Source organism: Pelodiscus sinensis, chromosome 1 (assembly GCF_049634645.1).
Source record: "Pelodiscus sinensis isolate JC-2024 chromosome 1, ASM4963464v1, whole genome shotgun sequence".
Lineage (NCBI taxonomy): Eukaryota > Metazoa > Chordata > Testudines > Trionychidae > Pelodiscus > Pelodiscus sinensis.
Window position 1 is genome coordinate 45,042,890 of NC_134711.1, and position 19,684 is coordinate 45,062,573.

The 19,684-nt window shown below is 42.2% G+C and overlaps 1 protein-coding gene across 1 annotated transcript in view; it reads right to left on the bottom strand.

Moving 5' to 3' along the window:
* The window catches only part of CFTR (CF transmembrane conductance regulator), a 144,108-nt gene that overhangs the window by 14,352 nt on the left and 110,072 nt on the right, over window positions 1-19,684 (bottom strand). Inside the window, exons 22-23 of the mRNA XM_075929158.1 lie at window positions 17,910-18,152; window positions 15,545-15,700 (exon numbers count right to left, since the gene is read on the bottom strand). Of these exons, the coding sequence (XP_075785273.1) occupies window positions 15,545-15,700; window positions 17,910-18,152 (399 nt within the window). The remainder of the gene's footprint in view (window positions 1-15,544; window positions 15,701-17,909; window positions 18,153-19,684) is intronic.

The window sequence follows — 19,684 nt, forward strand, 5'->3', positions numbered from 1 at the left end:
CAAAATATTACACAGGCTTTTGTAACACTACTTTATGGCTCGCCACAATCCAGTGTAACTTTAGCAATTCTGATCCTCAATTTAGTTCCGGTAATATTCAGAACATACCAAAAGTCTGAGTCATGAGAGGAATAGAAATAATCCATTTATACAGGAGTCTTGCACAACTGATACTATGGTATTGTATTTGTTCGTCTGCTCTCTTGTGTGTCCTCTCAGGGAGGAGTATGAGGAGGGACTGGATATTTCTTAATCTTGAGAATGGCATGTCTCCCACTGAAGTCTGTGGGAGTTTTGCCTTTAATCTCAGATCAGTTCACTTTCTTATTTTTACAGTGTAAGTGAACAGCTCCTACATCCAAAAATCAAGTCAACCCAGCTATGTTGCTCAGGGGTGTGAAAAGTCTATACCTCTAAATGAAGTATGTAAGACAACCTATTCCCCAGTGCAGGCAGCATTAGATCAATAGAAAAATTCTTCTGTCCACCTAGCCACTGCCTCTCAGAGAGATGGATTAATTATGCTGATAGGAGAACTCCTCCCATCGCTGTAGTGATGCTATAGTGTGATTTGTAATTTGAAAAATGACATAGCCAAAATTAAATATTTGCTTCATCTCTTTTTACATTATAAAGGTGTATTAGATTCTGGCAGAAATGAAGTATTGTACTTCAAATGGCACTGAGATTGCACAACTACTCCTAATGAGATGAAACTAATGTGAAACCTGCTGTGTCACTTGATACACTTTATTGCCAAAAGCAAACAGAATTCACTGTCAATGAATGTCATTATCTTAGTGGGAAATATTATAATGGCTGTATTCCTTCTCCTGTGCACATTGAACAAATATTAGTTGTAAATAAAGTTAAGAACCAATTATTGTCTCTTCATCCTTTTTATCTTCCTATTGGAAATGTTTATTTAAAGGAAACATTTTGAAAAGAAAGTGATTTACAGCTGTTTAATTTCTTGCAAAAACTGACGTTTATCCTTAGTGGCTGTGTCTAGACTGCATCTCTTTTCCGTAAAAGAGATGCAAATTAGACATATCGGAATTGCAAATAAATTTTCTACTCCACTTATGATTCAGACCTGCTGTCAACTTCTGGGGCACAGCATGGTGCTAGGGCAGGTGGGGAATAAGGAATAAGGGATCTTTTGGAAAAGGCTTTATTTTCCGAAAGATCCCCATCTAGACTAGCGCTTTTTTCCGGCAAAGCTCCGTGCCGAAAAAAAGCGGCAGCCATTTTTATGCAAATGAAGCGGGGGGGATTTAAATCCCTGCTTCATTTGCAATTGCAATATGTCTAATTTGCATTCCTTTTCCATAAAAGGGATGCAGTCTAGACACAGCCAGTGTGTGTGAGTTGATGAACCTAAAAGTGAGATACTGATAACATTAGCTAAAATCAGTTATAAGTAGGAGAATACACTGAATTCCCCACATAGTTCAATCAAACGAACACATTAATAACCTTATTTATGCTGCAGTCTACGATGAATAGGGGTCTGGTTTTTTACTGGAACACCAGAGTGATAAGAGACCCCAATGGCTCTACTCAGCACCTCCAACCAGACATTAAAAATCCTGTTGATGATGATGCAGGACTAAGGCAGGCTAGTCCCACCTGCCCTAGCACCATGCTGTGCCCCAGAAGTTGACAGCAGGTCTGAATCATAAGTGGAGGGGCCATGTGACTTCACATGATGCCCCCACCCTGAGCTCCGGTTCTGCACTCACATTGGCCAGTTCTTGGCCAGTGGGGAGCAATGCCTCCTTGCACTCTCTTCCATCTAGGCACTGGAACTGCTAGACACTTCCATGGTGCAATGTGGTGCCAAAACAGGCAGGGTGCCTGCCATAGCTTCACTGCACCGCTGACTGGGAGCTATGTTGGAGGTAAATCCATGCCCTGAGCCCCCTACCACACCCTGACCTCCTCATTCCTAGCCCCATCCCAGAGCTCTCACCCTCTCCTAAACCCCAATTCCCTGATTCAGACAGCAGCTCCCTCCCACATTCCAAATCCCTTGGCCCCACCTGTAAGCCTACAGTTCTCTCTCCAATTCCCTCATTCCTGTCTCCATCCCAATGCCAGCACCCCCAGCCTGGAACCCGCTCCTGCTCTCTCAGCCCCTCATTTTTGGCCCATCCTTAAGCCTACACCCCCAATTAGAGTCCTCCCTCCTGCACCCCTGGCTCAGATGAGTAAAACCGAATGAGTGAGTGAAAGCAAGCCACAGATGGAGGGGGACTACAGTAAGCAGCATTAGGAAATTCGGTTTTGTGTGATTAGAAAACTGACAACCTTACTCCAATCCTCACGATACCCCAGAGATGAACTTCTACATGCCTAATTAAAAGAGATACCTGCCTAATTAAAAGATTTAAACCATCACAAATGTGTCTCTTCTATTGTTGTTATTCAGGGCTCCAGAAATGAGAGCTGCTTAAATGAGGTTCCTGCCTTGCTGGTTAATGTCAAAGAGAACTCTGTTCTCCTCATGCTCCTGGGTAAGCCTGGTAGAACAATGCCCTTCAGCTGAACGGAGCATCCAGTTCCCTCTTGCCCCACTAAAAGAATGCCCCTCCTTTCCTCTCCCTCATAATTCCGGGCATCCGGGACCCTTAAAGCGGTCACAGTCCTTAGTGGGAGTGAGCATATTTGCATCAGGATTAGATTCTTATGACTTCTGAGCTCTGTGGAGCTAATAGCAGTGAGAAAATGATGCTGGTATGGCTGCATTCACATTTCATTTGCCATATAGTTAACTAATAAAGTAGGGCTACGTCAACATTGGCACCCTTTTCCGGAAATGCTTAAAACGGAACAGTTTTCCGTTATAAGTATTTCCGGAAAAAGCGTGTCTACATTGGCAGGATGCTTTTCCAGAAAAGCACTTTTTGCGGAAAAGCGTCCGTGGCCAATGTAGACGCGCTTTTCCGCAAAAAAGCCCCGATCGTCATTTTCGCGATTGGGGCTTTTTTGCGGAAAAGACTACTGTGCTGTCTACACTTGCCCTTTTCCGGAACAGTTTTTCCGGAAAAGGACTTTTGCCCGAACAGGAGCAGCATAGTTTTTCCGGAAAAGCACAGACAATTTTACAGTAGATCGTCATTGCTTTTCCGGAAAAGCAAGCGGCCAGTGTAGACAGCTGGCAAGTTATTCCGGAAAAGCGGCTGGCAAAAAAGCATGCCCGTTTTTTTGAAAAATATTTCAAAATTATGGCTGGCCTGTGTAGTAGACATGGGATAGCTATTTCAGGATACCTCCACTATTCCAAAATAGCCGCACAGGGTAGATGTACCCCACATGTCAGGTAATGATGCTGTTTTTTGTTCATGTTCCTTAATGTTGTTCTCAGGCTCTTCATTTTATTCTAATGAGAACTGGATGCCAACCTCACAGTATGTTAGGATCCAAACTGGTTCTATTCCAGGGGCCATTTCTTAATTTTACTTAATAAAATACCTTGAGGTGTATCTTCTATGAATGGCAGTGCACAAAATAGCATAGTTATGTTAAAATTGGACATGGCTCCCATTCATACTGAATGCACAGTGCAGTAAACCTAATGTAATTGTTGCAGGAAGGCTAGTCTGACTGCCCAAAATAATGAGCTTCAGAAGGGTAGCCGAGTTAGTCTGTAACTGGAAAAACTTAAAAAACAACAAACAGTCTGGTAGCACCTTAAAGACTAACAAAACATGTAGATGGCATCATGAGCTTTCGTGGGCACAACCCACTTCTTCAGATAACAGTAATGAGGTGACCGTACACTGTGACCATACTTCAAACAACCCAAGTTACTGCTTTACATTTAAGTTTTCAAAACATGCTCTAGACAGGTATAAATCCCCAGGCAAGGGAGCTGATAGATTTCACTGGGCCCTGAGTGGGGGGATGGGGAGAGGCTCCAGGCCCCCTCAGAAAAGGGGGGTGCCATGGGTGGAAGGAGTGTGGCTGGAGGCTAGCCTCCCTCTGCTAGCTCTTCAGTGCTTCCAAGGGCTCCAGCAGATATTTAAAGAGCCTGGAGCTAAGGGTGCTGCTGTTGCCACCATAGTGGCAGAGGCTGGGAGCTTAGGCCTTCTGAAATCACCAGGGCCCAGGGACACTACCCTTTTTGGACTCCTGTTGGCAGGTCTACCCCAGGGCAATGGCCAATCAATAACAAATGAGGGATAAGAAGAAACTTCCCCTCAGGGCAGCTATTTCATGCTGTCCCATTAGGTTTCTTGCACCTTCCACTGTACCATTTTCTATTGGCCTCTGTCAGAAAGAGGAACCCTGATTAGATGGATCGCTGAGGTAATTTTGCTGAAGGAACCCTCATTTGTAGGGAGGGAAGCCATGGGCAATCATCTGTAGAAAGGCAACCATATTTTAAGAAATGGCAAAGTGGGGGATTGTGGGAGAAGAGAAGGTTGTCATGGGGTGATCGGTAGTGTAGACAAAAAATCAGCTCTTCCAAGGCTCTTACATTGTTCAAACAGTCCTCTCCAGGATGTTGAATATCCACAGGTTGTTGTAGGCCAGATTCCAGGGAGGGGATGAATAACTTCCTGCCCCCAAATCTCAGATGGAGGCTAGAGAACAAAAGTCTTTTTGTTCTCCTTGTGGAAGAGCCTGTGTGGTGTACGTAACATTTTTTTTCTCTTCAGGGGAGGGTGCTGGGGGAGAGGGAACTGAGGAGGAGTAATGTGCAGTTTCAAAGCAAGTGCTCAGTGTTTGACTGTGGGGCTTGAGGATAGGAACCCGTAAGGCAGTACAGACCTGTTAGGCCCCACTCACAGCCCATGCAACTTTATTTAAGAGGCTAAAGATAATGTGGTAATGGATTTCTTGGGTTTTTGGGGGGTGGAAGGCCAGGTTCTCTTTAAAATTCAATGTAAAAAGAACATTAAAATTGGACTAAATGCATAACTTTTGCCAAAAGCACCAGGGTAGTTGTTTAGTGGAGGAGCAGGTTATTCAACTACTGTCATCTCAGTCTATTGTATTTTGCTAACAGCTGTGGAATCAAGTTTGTTTTTAAATTGGTGCTTCTACCATTTATATGGGGACTTGGCTACTGGCACTGAAAGGCTTTTATTAATAATACTTTGCGCACTCATTACCATAACCATTGCATTACCATAACCATTGAGGCTACTGAAGCATTCCCATCTTCACTGTTTACTTGTCCCCCACCTCTGTGTGTCTTTAGACATATGTTAAGCCTTGCAAGCTCGCTGGGACAGGGAATGTCTGTTTTACTTGTTTGTACAGTGCCTAGCACAATGAACTCTGCTTGAAGCCAGTAAGTGCTACCAAAAGACATAGTTAATAAGAGTTCCTTTTAGCCACAGATCTTGTGGCCTTTTTCCGAGGAGTCAGTACTATCGTACTTGACAGATGAAGAAACAGTTGAACTCAGAAGTTCTGTTACTTTCACAAACTTGTATAGTGAGGGAGCAAAGCTGAACATAGGATCCAGGCCTCCTAGCCCCTAGAGAATGCTGCACTCCTTTACCTTTCTGTGTGGATAGGAGTGAGGTTGGAGTACGGGGTACGGATTCGGGGGGGAGGAAGAGAAGCATGAAATAAACAGACAGTTACTCAGTTTCTGCAACCTTTCCATGGTTCCTCTTTATCTTTTGCCAATTTAGACATGCTTCCTCAGAGTGGGTATATTTTTTTTAATAAATTTGCATACTTTTGATTGATACTTTGCTCCACTTTAGCACATGAGCAAACTCTTCTGGTTGGCATTCATGTTTTTACTAAGCCATACATTCCCTTCACCCAGAAAGACCCATTGGAGGTGGGAAACAAGCAGTGTTGCTATGCAAAAGAGAGGAAAAGGACAGACAGCAATGGACTTGGAGATGGTAGTATAGACTAGGACAGAAAGCAGGTAGAAGAGAGAGAAGGGATTAGGTGACGGTAGTCCTGTTTCTACGGAAATTACAAATATGAAGTATAAACCTGCTTACTAATTTAGACATGCTAAGCGAGGGCCACTAGTACTACTCAAAGGGTTTAATGGTCCAGCATTTGGGGGAAATGAATAGTCTTATTTGTGATAAGTCTTGTTTTCCCTGTAAGCCTGGATTATGGTTGGTCCTGCCAAAACATGTGGCCAGATCACCTGTTTCTGGGACCCTTTTCGGATATTGTACTTTTCCACTGAAGGTGAGAACAGTTTGAAGTGATCACAAAGGATACCCACCTTGGGTAAAATCTATCTATAGAAAGGACATGAAACAATTGGAGCAGCTGCCAGCCACCAGGACATCCTAGTTTACCAACTAAAATGACTACTACAAACACCTGCAACTAAACATTCAGAAGGATCAGGCCCAAATTAGGAGATCTCCCAGTTTATGACAAAAGCTGATTAGAACTAGGATAATAGAACACTAGAAGTAGAAGGGACCTCAAGAGGTTATTGAGTCCAGTCCCCTGCCCTCACGGCAGGACTCAGTACTGTCTAGACCATCCCTGATAAATAGCTACCTAACCTGCTCTTACATATCTCTAGAGATGGAGATGCCACAACTTCCCTAGGCAACTTACTCCAATGTTTAACCACCCTGACAGTTAGGAACTTTTTCCTAATGTCCAACCTAAACCCCCCATGCTGCAGTTTAAGCCCATTGCTTCTTGTCCTATCTTCAGTGGCCAAGGATACAATTTTTTTTCCTCCTCCTGTGAGACCCTTTTAGATACCTGAAAACCGCTATCATGTTGCTTCTCAGTCTTCTCCTTTCCAAACTAAACAAGTCCAGTTCTTTCAATCTTCCTTCATAGGTCATTCCTTCTCTAGGCCTTTAATCATTATTGTTGCTCTTCTCTGGACCTTCTACAATTTCTCCACATCTTTCTTGAAATGTGGTGCCTAGACCTGGACACAATACTCCAATTGAGGCCTAATCAGCGCTGAGTAGAACAAAATAATGGCTTCTTGTGTCTTGCTCACAATCAGTGCTTTTTTATTTATTTATTTATTTATTGTGACGGTACGCCCCACGATGCTGTACCAGCATCTATTTTCCATGCATAACTTAAATGAATTGCATTCCACTCGGGTGTACCAGCACCTCTTTTCCTGGGGCAGCTGGGCTCACAACTTTCCCTCAGAGTACCAGCACCTTTTTTCTTACAAAAAAAAGCACTGCTCACAACACACCTGTTAATGCATCCCAGAATCATGTTTGCTTTTTTGCAACAGCATCACACTCCTAGCTCATATTTAATTTGTGGTCCACTATGACCCCTAAATTGCTTTCTGCAGCACTCCTTCCTAGACAGTCACTTCCCATTCTGTATGTGTGAGACTGACTGTTCCTTCCTAAGTGGAGCACTTTGCATTTGTCCTTATTAAACTTCATTCTATTTACCTCAGACCATTTCTCCAGTTTGTCCAGATCATTTTGAATTATGACCCTATCCTCCAAAACAGTTGCAACCCCTCCCAGCTTGGTATCATCTGCAAACTTAGTAAGTGTACTCTCTATGCCGTCATCTAAATTCTTGATGAAAATATTGAACAGAACCAGTTCCAAAACAGACCCCTGTGGAGTCCCACTTGATATGCATAGAGTTCGGATTTCAGGAAGGCGGATTTTGGTAAGCTCAGACAGCTGATAGGTAAGGTCCCATGGGAATCAAGTTTGAGGGGAAAAACAACTGAGGAGAGTTGGCAGTTTTTCAAAGGGACAGCATTAAGGGCCCAAAAGCAAGCTATTCCGCTGCGTCGGAAAGATAGAAAATATGGCAAAAGACCACCTTGGCTTAACCACGAGATCTTGCATGATCTAAAAATAAAAAAGAAGTCATATAAAAAATGTAAAGTAGGACAAATTACAAAGGATGAATATAGGCAAACAACACAGGAATGCAGGGGCAAGATTAGAAAGGCAAAGGCACAAAATGAGTTCAAACTAGCAATGGGAATAAAGGGAAACAAGAAGACTTTTTATAAATACATTAAAAGGAATAGGAAGACCAAGGACAGGGTAGGCCCACTGCTCAGTGAGGAGAGAGAAACAGTAACAGGAAACTTAGAAATGGAAGAGATGCTTAATGACATCTTTGTTTCGGTCTTCACCGAGAAGTCTGAAGGAATGCCTAAGATAGTGAATGCTAGTGGGAACGGGGTAGGTTGAGAAGATAAAATAAAAAAAGAACAAGTTAAAAATCACTTAGAAAAGTTAGATGACTGCAAGTCACCAAGGCCTGATGAAATGCATCCTAGAATACTCAAGGAGCTGATAGAGGAGGTTTCTGAACCTCTAGTTATCATCTTTGGAAAATCATGGGAGAAAGGTGAGATTACAGAAGACTGGAAAAGGGCAAATATAGTGCCCATCTATAAAAAGGGAAACAAGAACAACCCAGGAAACTATAGACCAGTTAGTTTAACTTCTGTGCCAGGGAAGATAATGGAGCAAGTAATTAAGGAAATCATCTGTAAACACTTGGAAGGTGGCAAGGTGATAGGGAACAGCCAGCATGGATTTGTAAAAAACAAATCATGTCAAACCAATCTGATAGCTTTCTTTGACAGGATAACGAGTCTTGTAGATAAGGGAGAAGAGGTGGATGTGGTATACCTAGACTTTAGAAAGAAGTTTGATACGGTCTCGCATGATATTCTTATCAATAAACTAGGTAAATACAACTTAGATGGAGCTACTATAAGGTAGGTGCATAACTGGCTGGATAACCGTACTCAGAGAGTAGTTATTAATGGTTCACAATCCTGCTGGAAAGGTATAACAAGTGGGGTTCCGCAGGGGTCTGTTTTGGGACCGGCTCTGTTCAATATCTCCTCAATGATTTAGATATTAGCATAGAAAGTATGCTTATTAAGTTTGCAGATGATACCAAGCTGGGAGGGGTTGCAACTGCTCTGGAGAATAGGGTCATAATTCAAAATGATCTGGACAAATTGGAGAAATGGTCTGAGGTAAACAGGATGAAGTTTAATAAAGACAAATGCAAAGTGCTCCACTTAGGAAGGAACAATCAGTTTCACACATACAGAATGGGAAGCGATTGTCTAAGAAGGAGTATGGCAGAAAGGGATCTAGGGATATTAGTGGACCGCAAGCTGAATATGAGTCAGCAATGTGATGCTGTTGCTAAAAAAGCAAACGTGATTCTGGGATGCATTAACAGGTGTGATGTGAGCAAGACAGGAGAAGTCATTCTTCTCCTATACTCTGCGCTGGTTAGGCGTCAGGAGGAGTATTGTGTCCAGTTCCGGGCATCGCATTTCTGGAGAAATTGGAGAGGGTCCAGAGAAGAGCAACAAGAATGATTAAAGATGTAGAGAACATGACCTATGAAGGAAGGCTGAAAGAACTGCGTTTGTTTAGTTTAGAAAAGAGAAGATTGAGGGGGAACATGATAGCAGTTTACAGGTATCTAAAAGGGTGTTATAAGGAGGAGGGAGAAAACTTGTTCATCTTGGCCTCTGAGGATAGAACAAGAAGCAATGGGTTTAAACTGCAGCAAGAGAGGTTTAGGTTGGACATTAGGAAAAAGTTCCTAACTGTCATGGTGGTTAAACATTGGAATAAATTGCCCAGGGAGGTTGTGGAATCTCCATCTCTGGAGATATTTAAGAGTAGGTTAGATAAATGTCTTTCAGGGATGGTCTAAACAGTATTTGGTCCTGCCATGAGGGTAGGGGACTGGACTTGATAACCTCTCGAGGTCCCTTCCAGTTCTAGTATTCTATGCTCTTCCAGCAGGATTGTGAACATTAACTACTGTCTGAGAACCATATCCAGCCAGTTAGGGTAAGAAATTGCATGTAACACATATCTTGGATTATTAAACTTAGCTGGCATGTTTTAGAACATAAGAATGGCTGTACTGGGTCAGACCAAAGGTCCATCTAGCCCAGTAGCCTGTCTGCTGACAGTGGCCAGCACCAGGTGCCCTGGAGGGGGTGGACCAAAGACAATGATCAAGCGATTTGTCTCCTGCCATCCATCTCCAGCCTCTGACAAACAGAGGCCAGGGACACCATTTCTATCCCCTGGCTAATAGCCTTTTATGGACCTAACCTCCATGAAATTATCTAACTTCTCTTTAAACTCTGTTATAGTCCTAGACTTCACAGCCTCCTCTGGCAAGGAGTTCCACAAGTTGACTATGCGCTGTGTAAAGACGAACTTTCTTTTATTAGTTATAAACCTTCTACCCATTAATTTCATTTGGTGTCATCTAGTTCTTCACTTATGGGAACTAATAAATAACTTTTCTTTATTGGCCCTCTCCACACCACTCATGATTTTATAGACCTCTATCATATCCCCCCTCAGTCTCCTCTTTTCTAAACTAAAAAGTCGCAGTTGCTTTAACCTTTCTTCATATGGGACCCATTTCAAACCCCTAATTATTTTAGTTGCCCTTTTCTGAACCCTTTCCAAGGCCAAAATATCTTTTTTGAGGTGAGGACACCACATCTGTACACAGTATTCAAGATGTGGGCATACCATAGTTTTATACAGGGGCAGTAAGATATTCTGTATCTTATTTTCTATCCCTTTCTTAATAATTCATATAATCCTATTTGCCTTTTTGATCGCCGCTGCAGTGTGGAAGTTTTCAGAGAACAATCCACGATAATTCCAAGATCTCTTTCCTGATTAGTCACATGCAGTCTGTACACTCTCCACACTGCCATAAAGAGAGTGTTTTTGTTTTACTTTTATCTGTCTGCTGATATTTGCAACCACTTAAATCCTACTTTTTATACTTTATTAATAAACAGAAGTGATTTAATTAACCCAATATAAATAATAGTTATCTGGGCGACAACAGCTGTGCATCTCTTTCTTTCATTAATAATGAGAGTAAACAATTAATGAGCTTCCTCTCTATAAAATGTTATGCAGAGTGAAACAGATTTATATGGAGTTCTGATCCCATTGGGGCTGAGTGCTGTATTAAGTTCCTTTGACTGACCCTTCCCTGAGATGATCTGATCTCAGTATCTGTGTTGCTCTGCTATGGGCTGTGACCCCAGCCCTGTGCTGTCACTGGAGGAGGCCAGAGATTCTGGCTCAGCAGGACGGAGCAGTGGGGTGCCCTGAGGACAGGTAGGCAGGCTCAGTGGTATATCAACACATCAAGTGACAGTCCCAAGGGGATCTTTGTTACTGAACCCATAACAGATCCTTCAGTCTTTATGTGAAAGTGTTTCATGTGCCCACTTGCTACCAGAAATACTGATGTAATACAAAGGCAACGTGGCACACTGCTTGCAAGGGCATGTAGGGTGCATATGGGGAGGATATAGGGCACACAGGGGGAAGCAGACTGCAGTATGTGGCTGTATGAGTCAGGGAAAGGTTTTGGTAGTAAGGAAAGGCTCTGACAGCAAGGATCTGCCAGAGTCTTTCCCTGCTTCCTCCTCTGTGCCAGAGAACATAAGAACATACATAAGAACATAAGAACGGCTGTATTGCGTCAGACCAAAGGTCCATCTAGCCCAGTATCCTGTCTGCCGACAGTGGCCAGCACCAGGTGCCCCAGAGAGGATGGACCGAAGACAATGATCAAGCGATTTGTCTCCTGCCATCTCTCTCCAGCCTCTGACAAACAGAGGCCAAGGACACCATTTTATCCCCTGGCTAATAGCCTTTTATGGACCTAACCTCCATGAAATTATCTAGCTTCTCTTTAAAAATTATTTAGCTTTATCCTACTTTCTCTTTGATGGGGAAAGGTTGTGTCAGCAGGAAGGCAGCAGGACACTACACTTCCAAAAATAGCACTGTATATGAGGGAGGCACTGTTTGTGTGTGTAATAAGCTGCGCAGGATGCATACACTAAGGTTTTGATGTGTCTTACTCATCTAAGCTGAGCGTCACCGTCGCCACACATGTGCATGGGAGGCATGCAGTGTATATACGTATATACTCTCCACACTGCCATAAAGAGAGTGCAGCTTACAGATACCTTATGTCTCTGTGATCATCACAACTTACCACGCAAATGACAGAAACACTGGCTAGAATCACCTGGGGTCCAACTTATACTAGAGCTTAATGCTGGTAGTGGAAAATCTGTTGGGGGACAAGGTTTTGGGGGTAGGAAGCAGCTGCATCCAGGATTAGGAAGCGGCAGCTCCTCTGCTAGGGAAAAGTAATGGCCCAAAAGGCTGGAGCTGGTGAAAGAGTGAAGCAAACAGGTTGGCCGAGTACTGCACGGAACCAGTGTCTGGGAGGCAGATGCTCCTATGGAGTCCTCAGGAAGTACTATAGTGTCCGTGTCATGGAGGCAGGAGCTATTGGAAATGCTACCTGACTGCTACTCAGTGAATCCCCATTCTGGTGCAGAAGGCTTAGCTGCAACTTGGCCTACTTGTATTTCTCTGCCTTCTGATACTGTGTATATCTGTTTTACTGGTATGATTTATCTATTGCCAGTTTAATTATACTGCTTCCCTCAACTGTTTTGCTAAGGATTAAAAATAAATCCTCTATAGAAGTGAAAGGTCATGCAGCATAAAACTCAACATTCATAAAAATGTCAATACAACAAATTCCGAGTCAACATTTTTTGGAGATAGCTAACAATCTTCATCACTAAAAAAAGAAGCATGATGCTTAATGTGCTGTAGTTCTCTCTTCTCTTGTTACAATAGACAGTTTGTACAGTTTCTATTTTTAGTTCTACTGCATAATTTTCTACTTATTCCAGACTGCCAAATAACATTCACTTCCCAATCAGGTAGCATACTAATATAACTAGGGGGAGAACATAAGAATGGCCATTTTGGGTCAGACCAACAGTCCATCTAGCATAATATCTTGTCTGTCAACAGTTGCCAATGCACGATGCCAGAAAGGTAATAAACACAACAGGTAATCATCACATGATCCTACTCCTGTCATCCATTTCCAGACAAACAGAGGCTAGGGACACCATTCCTACCCATCCCTTGATGGACCCAACCTCCGTGCATTTATCTAGCTCTTTTTTGAACCCTGTTAAAGTCCTAGTCTTCACAACATCCTCTGGCAAGGAGTTCCACAGGTTGACTGTGTGCAACATGAAGAAAAGCTTCCTTTTGTTTGTTTTAAACCTGCTATCTATTAATTTCATTTGGTGATCCTTAGCTCTTATACTATGGGAACAAGTAGATATCTTTTCCTTATTTACTTTTTCCACTCCACTCATGATTTTATAGACCTCTATCATATCCCGCCCCCCCCCCCCCCCCTCCTTAGTCTCCTCTTTTCTAAGCTGAGAAGTTCATTTTTTTAATCTCTCATAATATGGGACCCATACCAAACCCCTCATCATTCTAGTTGCCCTTTTCTGAACCTTTTCCAATGCCAATATAGCCTTTTTGATATGAGGCACCCACATTTGTACGCAGTATTCAAGATATGGGCGTACCATGGTTTTAAGATAGAGGTGATAAGATATTTTCTGTCTTATTCTCCATCCCTTTTTTGATGATTGCTAACATTCTATTTGCTTTTTTGACTGCCGCTGCACACTGAGGTGGATGTTTTCAGAGACCTGTCCACAACGACTCTAAGATCTCAAGAGTGGTGCTACCCTGGGACTCTAGAGAGACAGGTTCCTTTGTCTGCTCCTCTTCAGACTTTCTGTGTGACCATGGAGAAGTTGCTTAAACCCAGATCCCCAAAGATGTTTAGGCTCTGAACGTCTATTGATTTCAGTGGAAATACCTTTGGGAATCTGGTATCTGGTATCTCTTAGCCTCAATTTCCCATCTTTAAAGTGCTAGTACTTTCTATCTCACAGGAACACTGTGAGGATAAATGCATTACAATAGTTAAGCACTCAGCATGATAATGGCTGATATGGAAGTGCCATAGATCAGGGGTATGTGAACTAGGGATGTCAAATTGTGGTTATCTGATGAATCGTGTAGTTGATACAATTTGTATCAACCACACGATTAGTCGATAAGGACCACTCTGCAGCACTGCAGTGGGGGTAGCTCCAAGAGCCAGCTCGAGCTGGGACTGTGCAGTCCCAGCTCATGCTGGCTCCAGGAGCCACCCTCACTGTGGCGCTGCATTTTAAATGTAGTAAGAACCACTGGACTCTTACTATATTTAAAATACAGAGGTATAGCATCCCGGACCAGCATGAGCCAGGGCTGCTTGGTCCCAGCTCATGCTGAGTCCAGCAGCCTCTGTTCACAGAGCCAGCCCAGTCAACTGTGAACAGGGGCTGTTGCCAGCTCCCCCCAGCACTGGCTCCATGATGCCGCCTACCCCCACTGCTGCCTCTAATAGGCGGGAGAAGTGAATTGTTGATACTCCAGTCAACTACTCGCTAACATCCCTAATGTGAACTACTGTGGGTATGTAGAGGTTTTCCAGCAGGTACATCAACTCCTCTAGATATTTGCCTAGCTTTATAATAGGGAACACAAAAAGCACTAGCTAAGTCAGTACAAACTAAAATTTCATAGAGACACTGACTTTATACTGCTCTATATACTATTCACTGAAACATAAGGACAATATTTTATAATTATTTGGTAAAACTAAGAAAGTAAGCAATTTTTCAGTAATCGTGTGCTATGACATGTTTGTATTTCATGTCTGATTTTGTAAGCATGGAGTTTTTAAGTAAGGTGAAACTTTGGAGTGCGCAAGACAAATCAGACTTTTGCAAGGGATACAGTACTCTAGAAAAGATGAGAACCACTGTCATAGATGGATATAAGCTAGCTCTCAATCTAATTATCAACTGAGCCCAGGCCACTAAAGTGAGAGGAAAGTTAACCTAGTATAGCTACTAGATATGTTAGGAAAATGTGTAAAAACTATAATTCACATTCATTAAAATGTGATATAGGAGGCTTTAAAAGACAATAGGTGACATCACAAGTCAAACCAAACGGTTCCCCTTTTCTGCAAGTGGAACTAATGCATTCTGGAACAACAAAGGGTGTAAGCAGGTTGTGAAGCCACAATGCCTTTTGTCCCCTGCATGTATTTGTATTGTACCTTTCCATTTCTAAGGCTACGTCTAAACTGCAGACCAGAGGTATCCCAGAAAAGCAATGCCGCATCAAAGGAATGCGTCCGCTTTTTCGAAAAATATTTCAGAAAAGCAGATGCGCTCTTTCGCCATCCCTGTAAACCTCATTCTACAAGTTATAAGCAATTTGTTGAAAGAGCAGATTTTTCTGAAATTTGGCAACATGTAGACGTGCCAAGTTTAGGAAAAGCATCTTTAGAAAGAAAAGCGGAAAAAGATACGCAAATTGTGGTTCGCAATTTGCATATCTTTTTCCGAATTTTCTTTATAGTCTAGACATAGCCTAAGAGCTCGGTGTCAATGAGAGTTGCAGTGATCTGCTGGTGGAAGGCAGAGCTCTGCTACAGAAGACACGTTGTTTCCCCTCCTCCCCCCCCCCCCCCCCCCCCAGGAATCTACCCTTTTGTTCTTAGTTTTGATTTTTCAGTCAAAAACATTTAATGCAAAATTCAATGTATCTGTCTGCATATGGGAAAATCTTGTCACTTGATTGATCATTACCTGTGGTATAACTCCAAATGCCTTTCTCCACTGCTGCACACTGATTGTGTTCCAAGAGAGGCCATCAATTTGCATTTCTCCTTCTGTATTCAGCAGCCTTAAAAAGGCAAAGAGCAAAGTACTTTTCCCTGACCCAGTTCTTCCCAAAAGCCCCACCTGCAATGTTAAAATAATTCAGAGTCAATGAAGAATCCTTGCTCATTGCTCAGGCATGAACTAGAAAGAAAGGCAACACTACAACTATAAAACACTATCTTATACAGATCTTAGTAGGACAGGATGTGAATTACCATGCTTTCTGGGAAAAGTAAAGGACCACAGCAGAGATACAAAATACTGAGCCAGACTCTGCTCTTACTTTTAGAATCTGCCCTTTTGCATTTAGCTGAAGAGCACAAGTTTGCTTATCTGTTACCCTTATTTATTACCCATCCCCCCCAACCCTTCTCCTACTGCTTTATAGTGGGTCCCCCTTCAGAAAAGCTCTTAAAAGTCAAACAAATGAAAATAAGCCAGTATTATATTTCAGCAATGTTGTTAAGATGGTCCTAACTCTGATCTCGCACTGGGGTAACTTGATTGACTTTGCTCCTCCATTGATACTGATGTCAGTGAGATCAGACTCAGACACTATGTTACTATGGCTGTGCAGGTTATGGTTTCTTCATAACTTAGCAGGACTGACAAAATACTGTAGCTGACACAACATCGATTAACAAAGGAACTAAATGTGTGACTTGTGGAAATTGTTGCTTCCTTATTAAGGTTGATCCTGCAGGAAGGGGACACACCACTGATGCCCTAATTTTCTTATAATCTGGTGCACTTCTTTCTGTGCTTTATGCCATAGAAGAAGAATCTGATACTTCCTAAAAAACAGGGGTTACTATTTAAGTAGTTTGCATTTCCCACTCAGTGGAACTGAAAATTGGGAACAAAACAATTTTGGATGTGAAGTGGTGGAAATTTCCTGCTTCTTTTTCAGGGCTCTCTCTGTAATGTGAACAACACAGCATCAAGCCTGTTCCTGAGGGAAGGCTAAGCACCTACTTCTACCATCAAGTTAAAAAGCACTATCAATGCTTGACCTCTCTTGGCTCTTGAAGGCTCCTATCTCTCTTTCTGATTCAGTTGCAAGGTGAAATACCATGATGCACTTAGAGTTGATTCTGCTGCTAGAAACATTACCAGTTCTAGTAAAGGGAAAGCCTCTGAAACTGGAGGGAACTCAGATGTGACTTCTGCCAAAGGATCCTTGTTTTAATTGCAAGGTAGCTTTTGCCCATCTCTCTACTACACATGCAAAATCTTTCCTTTTCCTTATCCTTTGGCATCAATCAGTTTTCCAGGTAGTATAGCCTGCCCCCACACTTTAGGTACTATAGAGAGTCGATCTCATCCAGAGGGCATGCGGTTCAGAGGATGACCCTAAAAAGTCAGACTCCTGAGTTCCAATCTTTGGCTCCCTAACATGCTCTGCTGGTATAAATCAGTGTAATTCCATTAATGTCAATGGAACTATGGCACCTTAGAGCCATTAGAAATCTGTTTCACTGTGTGGCCTTGGGAACCACACTTAACCTCTCTCTTTCTGTTTCCTCGGCTACCGAATAGGGCTTATGTTGCCTACATCTTCTTCATTAGGGCCTTGATTCAGGAAAGTATTTAAATCCCTTCTTACTGGACTTCAATGGAACTTCCGGGAAATGGGATGCTTCCCTGAATCCAAGCTTAATGGGCTGTGGAGATGACCAGCCCTTTGTTTGTACAGCCCTTTGAAGCACTGGTGTGCTTTACACATCTGATGAGTGGTTCAGAGCTTACATTCCTCTGAATATTTGAGTTAGTGATGCATTAGTTTTGGCACACCATCATGTATTCTTCTGTGCCCTCTTATGTTTGGGTCAGTCTGCCCCCAAAATCTCTTTTTATTAGCAAACTTCACTCCACCCATGGAGGAGCACAAATAGAGAAAGCAGCCAAATTTGTGTGCAGGAATAGAACTTGGTGAACTATTAGGTAAGTATATAATCAAAACTCTCTACTCTCACACCCCAAACAAGTCCTTATCAAACTTCACTGAGCTGTAACCGCTCTCAGGGTTTCTCACAGCTCTGAGCTATTTTGTACCCCATTTTTCTACAGGTGTCTAGTAAGTTCACAGCTACATTCTTGTTAAGAACAAAGAGGAAACCTTGTTCCTTTTTAGGTGCTTTAGATAATCACCTTGCAGTGGTGTAGACATTTCATGGTTTTTATTAGAACTCTTTCAGAGTCAGACTTTAGTAATTCATCTGTCTCATGATGTAACTTTTGGGGATAAACTTAACTGAAATCAGTTCAAACAAGCAAAATAGTATCTCACCCTCTGTCCAGGACTTATCGAAAAGGAAATGTTTTCTAATACAGCAGCTCCTCCATCAACATACTTGGCTGTGAGATCCTTGACAGTCATTTGGCCTCCAGATGGCCAGGGCTTCTCATCCTTTGCATGCTTGTTTTCAATTATGAGGACCCTTGTAAGCTTGTCATCCTTTGGTGGCTTAATGTTTTTTGTTTCTTCTGTTGGCATGTCAATGAATTTAAATATTCGGCTTACAGAGCGCATCTGGGAACACAGCAACAAAAACCCAGCACTGAAGTTATTTTCAACACCTCAACCAAAGAGTAATTCCCATAATAAACCTTTCCTCCCCTCCCCCCGTGGTAGGTGAATTAATGTTTAAAGAAATTGGATTTTGTGTGGAGAACCCTAGATTCTGCTCCTGATTTTGCTAAAGGCAAATCTCATGACATGCTCATTCCTCAGTTTCCTCAACTGTAACTTGGGTAAAGTAACACTTTTGTAATTTTTCTAAAGCATTTTAGGAATCCTGCATGAGACTTCACATAGGAGAAAGTATAATTACTGACATAGTGTACGTCTACACCCCATGTCTACACAAGCTGCCTGTTATTTTGAAATTTGGCACTGTGTAGACATGCCAAATTTCAAAAGAGCCTATTTCCAAATAGATTCAAAATAAGATATATAATTTGTATAGCGCAAATTGCATATCTTATTTTGAATTTAGGGTGCTGTGTAGACATGCTCTCAGTATCTTAAAGTCGGGGCGCCACTGTGGAGAGCTGGTGACATGATGAGCGACTTTCCTAGACTAATGTTGGCTCACCAAAAAACAAGACACCTTTTCCTACCAACTGAATTTTAAACCTCCATAACTCTAACATGAGGTACGACAGAAAATTCATGAGACATTCACGTTTATTAAACATTTTTACTTGAGAAAGTGCCCATACCTTTGTACAATGATACATTGTACAAATTGGGTAGGAAGGTTTCTGGCCTTTAATTTTATGCCTGTAGCTGTACACGCTAAGAGTACATCTACACAGCAGTGTTATTTCGGAATAACTGACGTTATTCTGAAATAACATAGTATGTGCCTACACTACAAGCAGTTATTTTGACATAATGTCAAGTTGTAGGACTTCTTACTCCGACTCCTATAACCCTCATTTTATGAGTAAGGGAAGTCAGAGGAAAAGTGCTCTTCCTCAGACTTTCTGCTGTGTAGGCAGTGCCAAAAGCCAAAATAAGCTCAAGTTGCATAGCTTATTTCAGCTTTAGACAAGGCTGAATTATGCTGCCAATGTCTTCTTCAGCTAGCTTCCTGCTTCATAACACAGCCTTACATTTAAAAATAAATAAATCTTCAGTCCCTATGGCTGCAAAGAAAGCCTTCAAAATGCTAATTGATTGAGGGGTTTTTACTTGTATCAGGAAGCAGCTTGAAACAATGACAGAAATGTTTTTAGGAAGGTCTGAATACTGAAAGCTACTGGCAATGACTTACATGTTGTTCCTGTGATGTTTTTCACTACTGGTCAAAGACCACCAGAAGGAGTGGGATGATGACGTTTAAAAGATTTGTAGAAAACACAAGTGGCATTTTGGGCAGAATTTGGGAGAAAACCACTATTAACTTCCTCCATCTGACTTTGACTTCGGGAAGAATGCTTTCTATATACTTGACAATGTTGTTTGATTAGGTGTGTGGCAGGAGAAGTGCTATGCTGAAGAAGGATATTGGAATTGGATTCATTACACTAATCTAGAGTATCTTATGTTCTTACCCC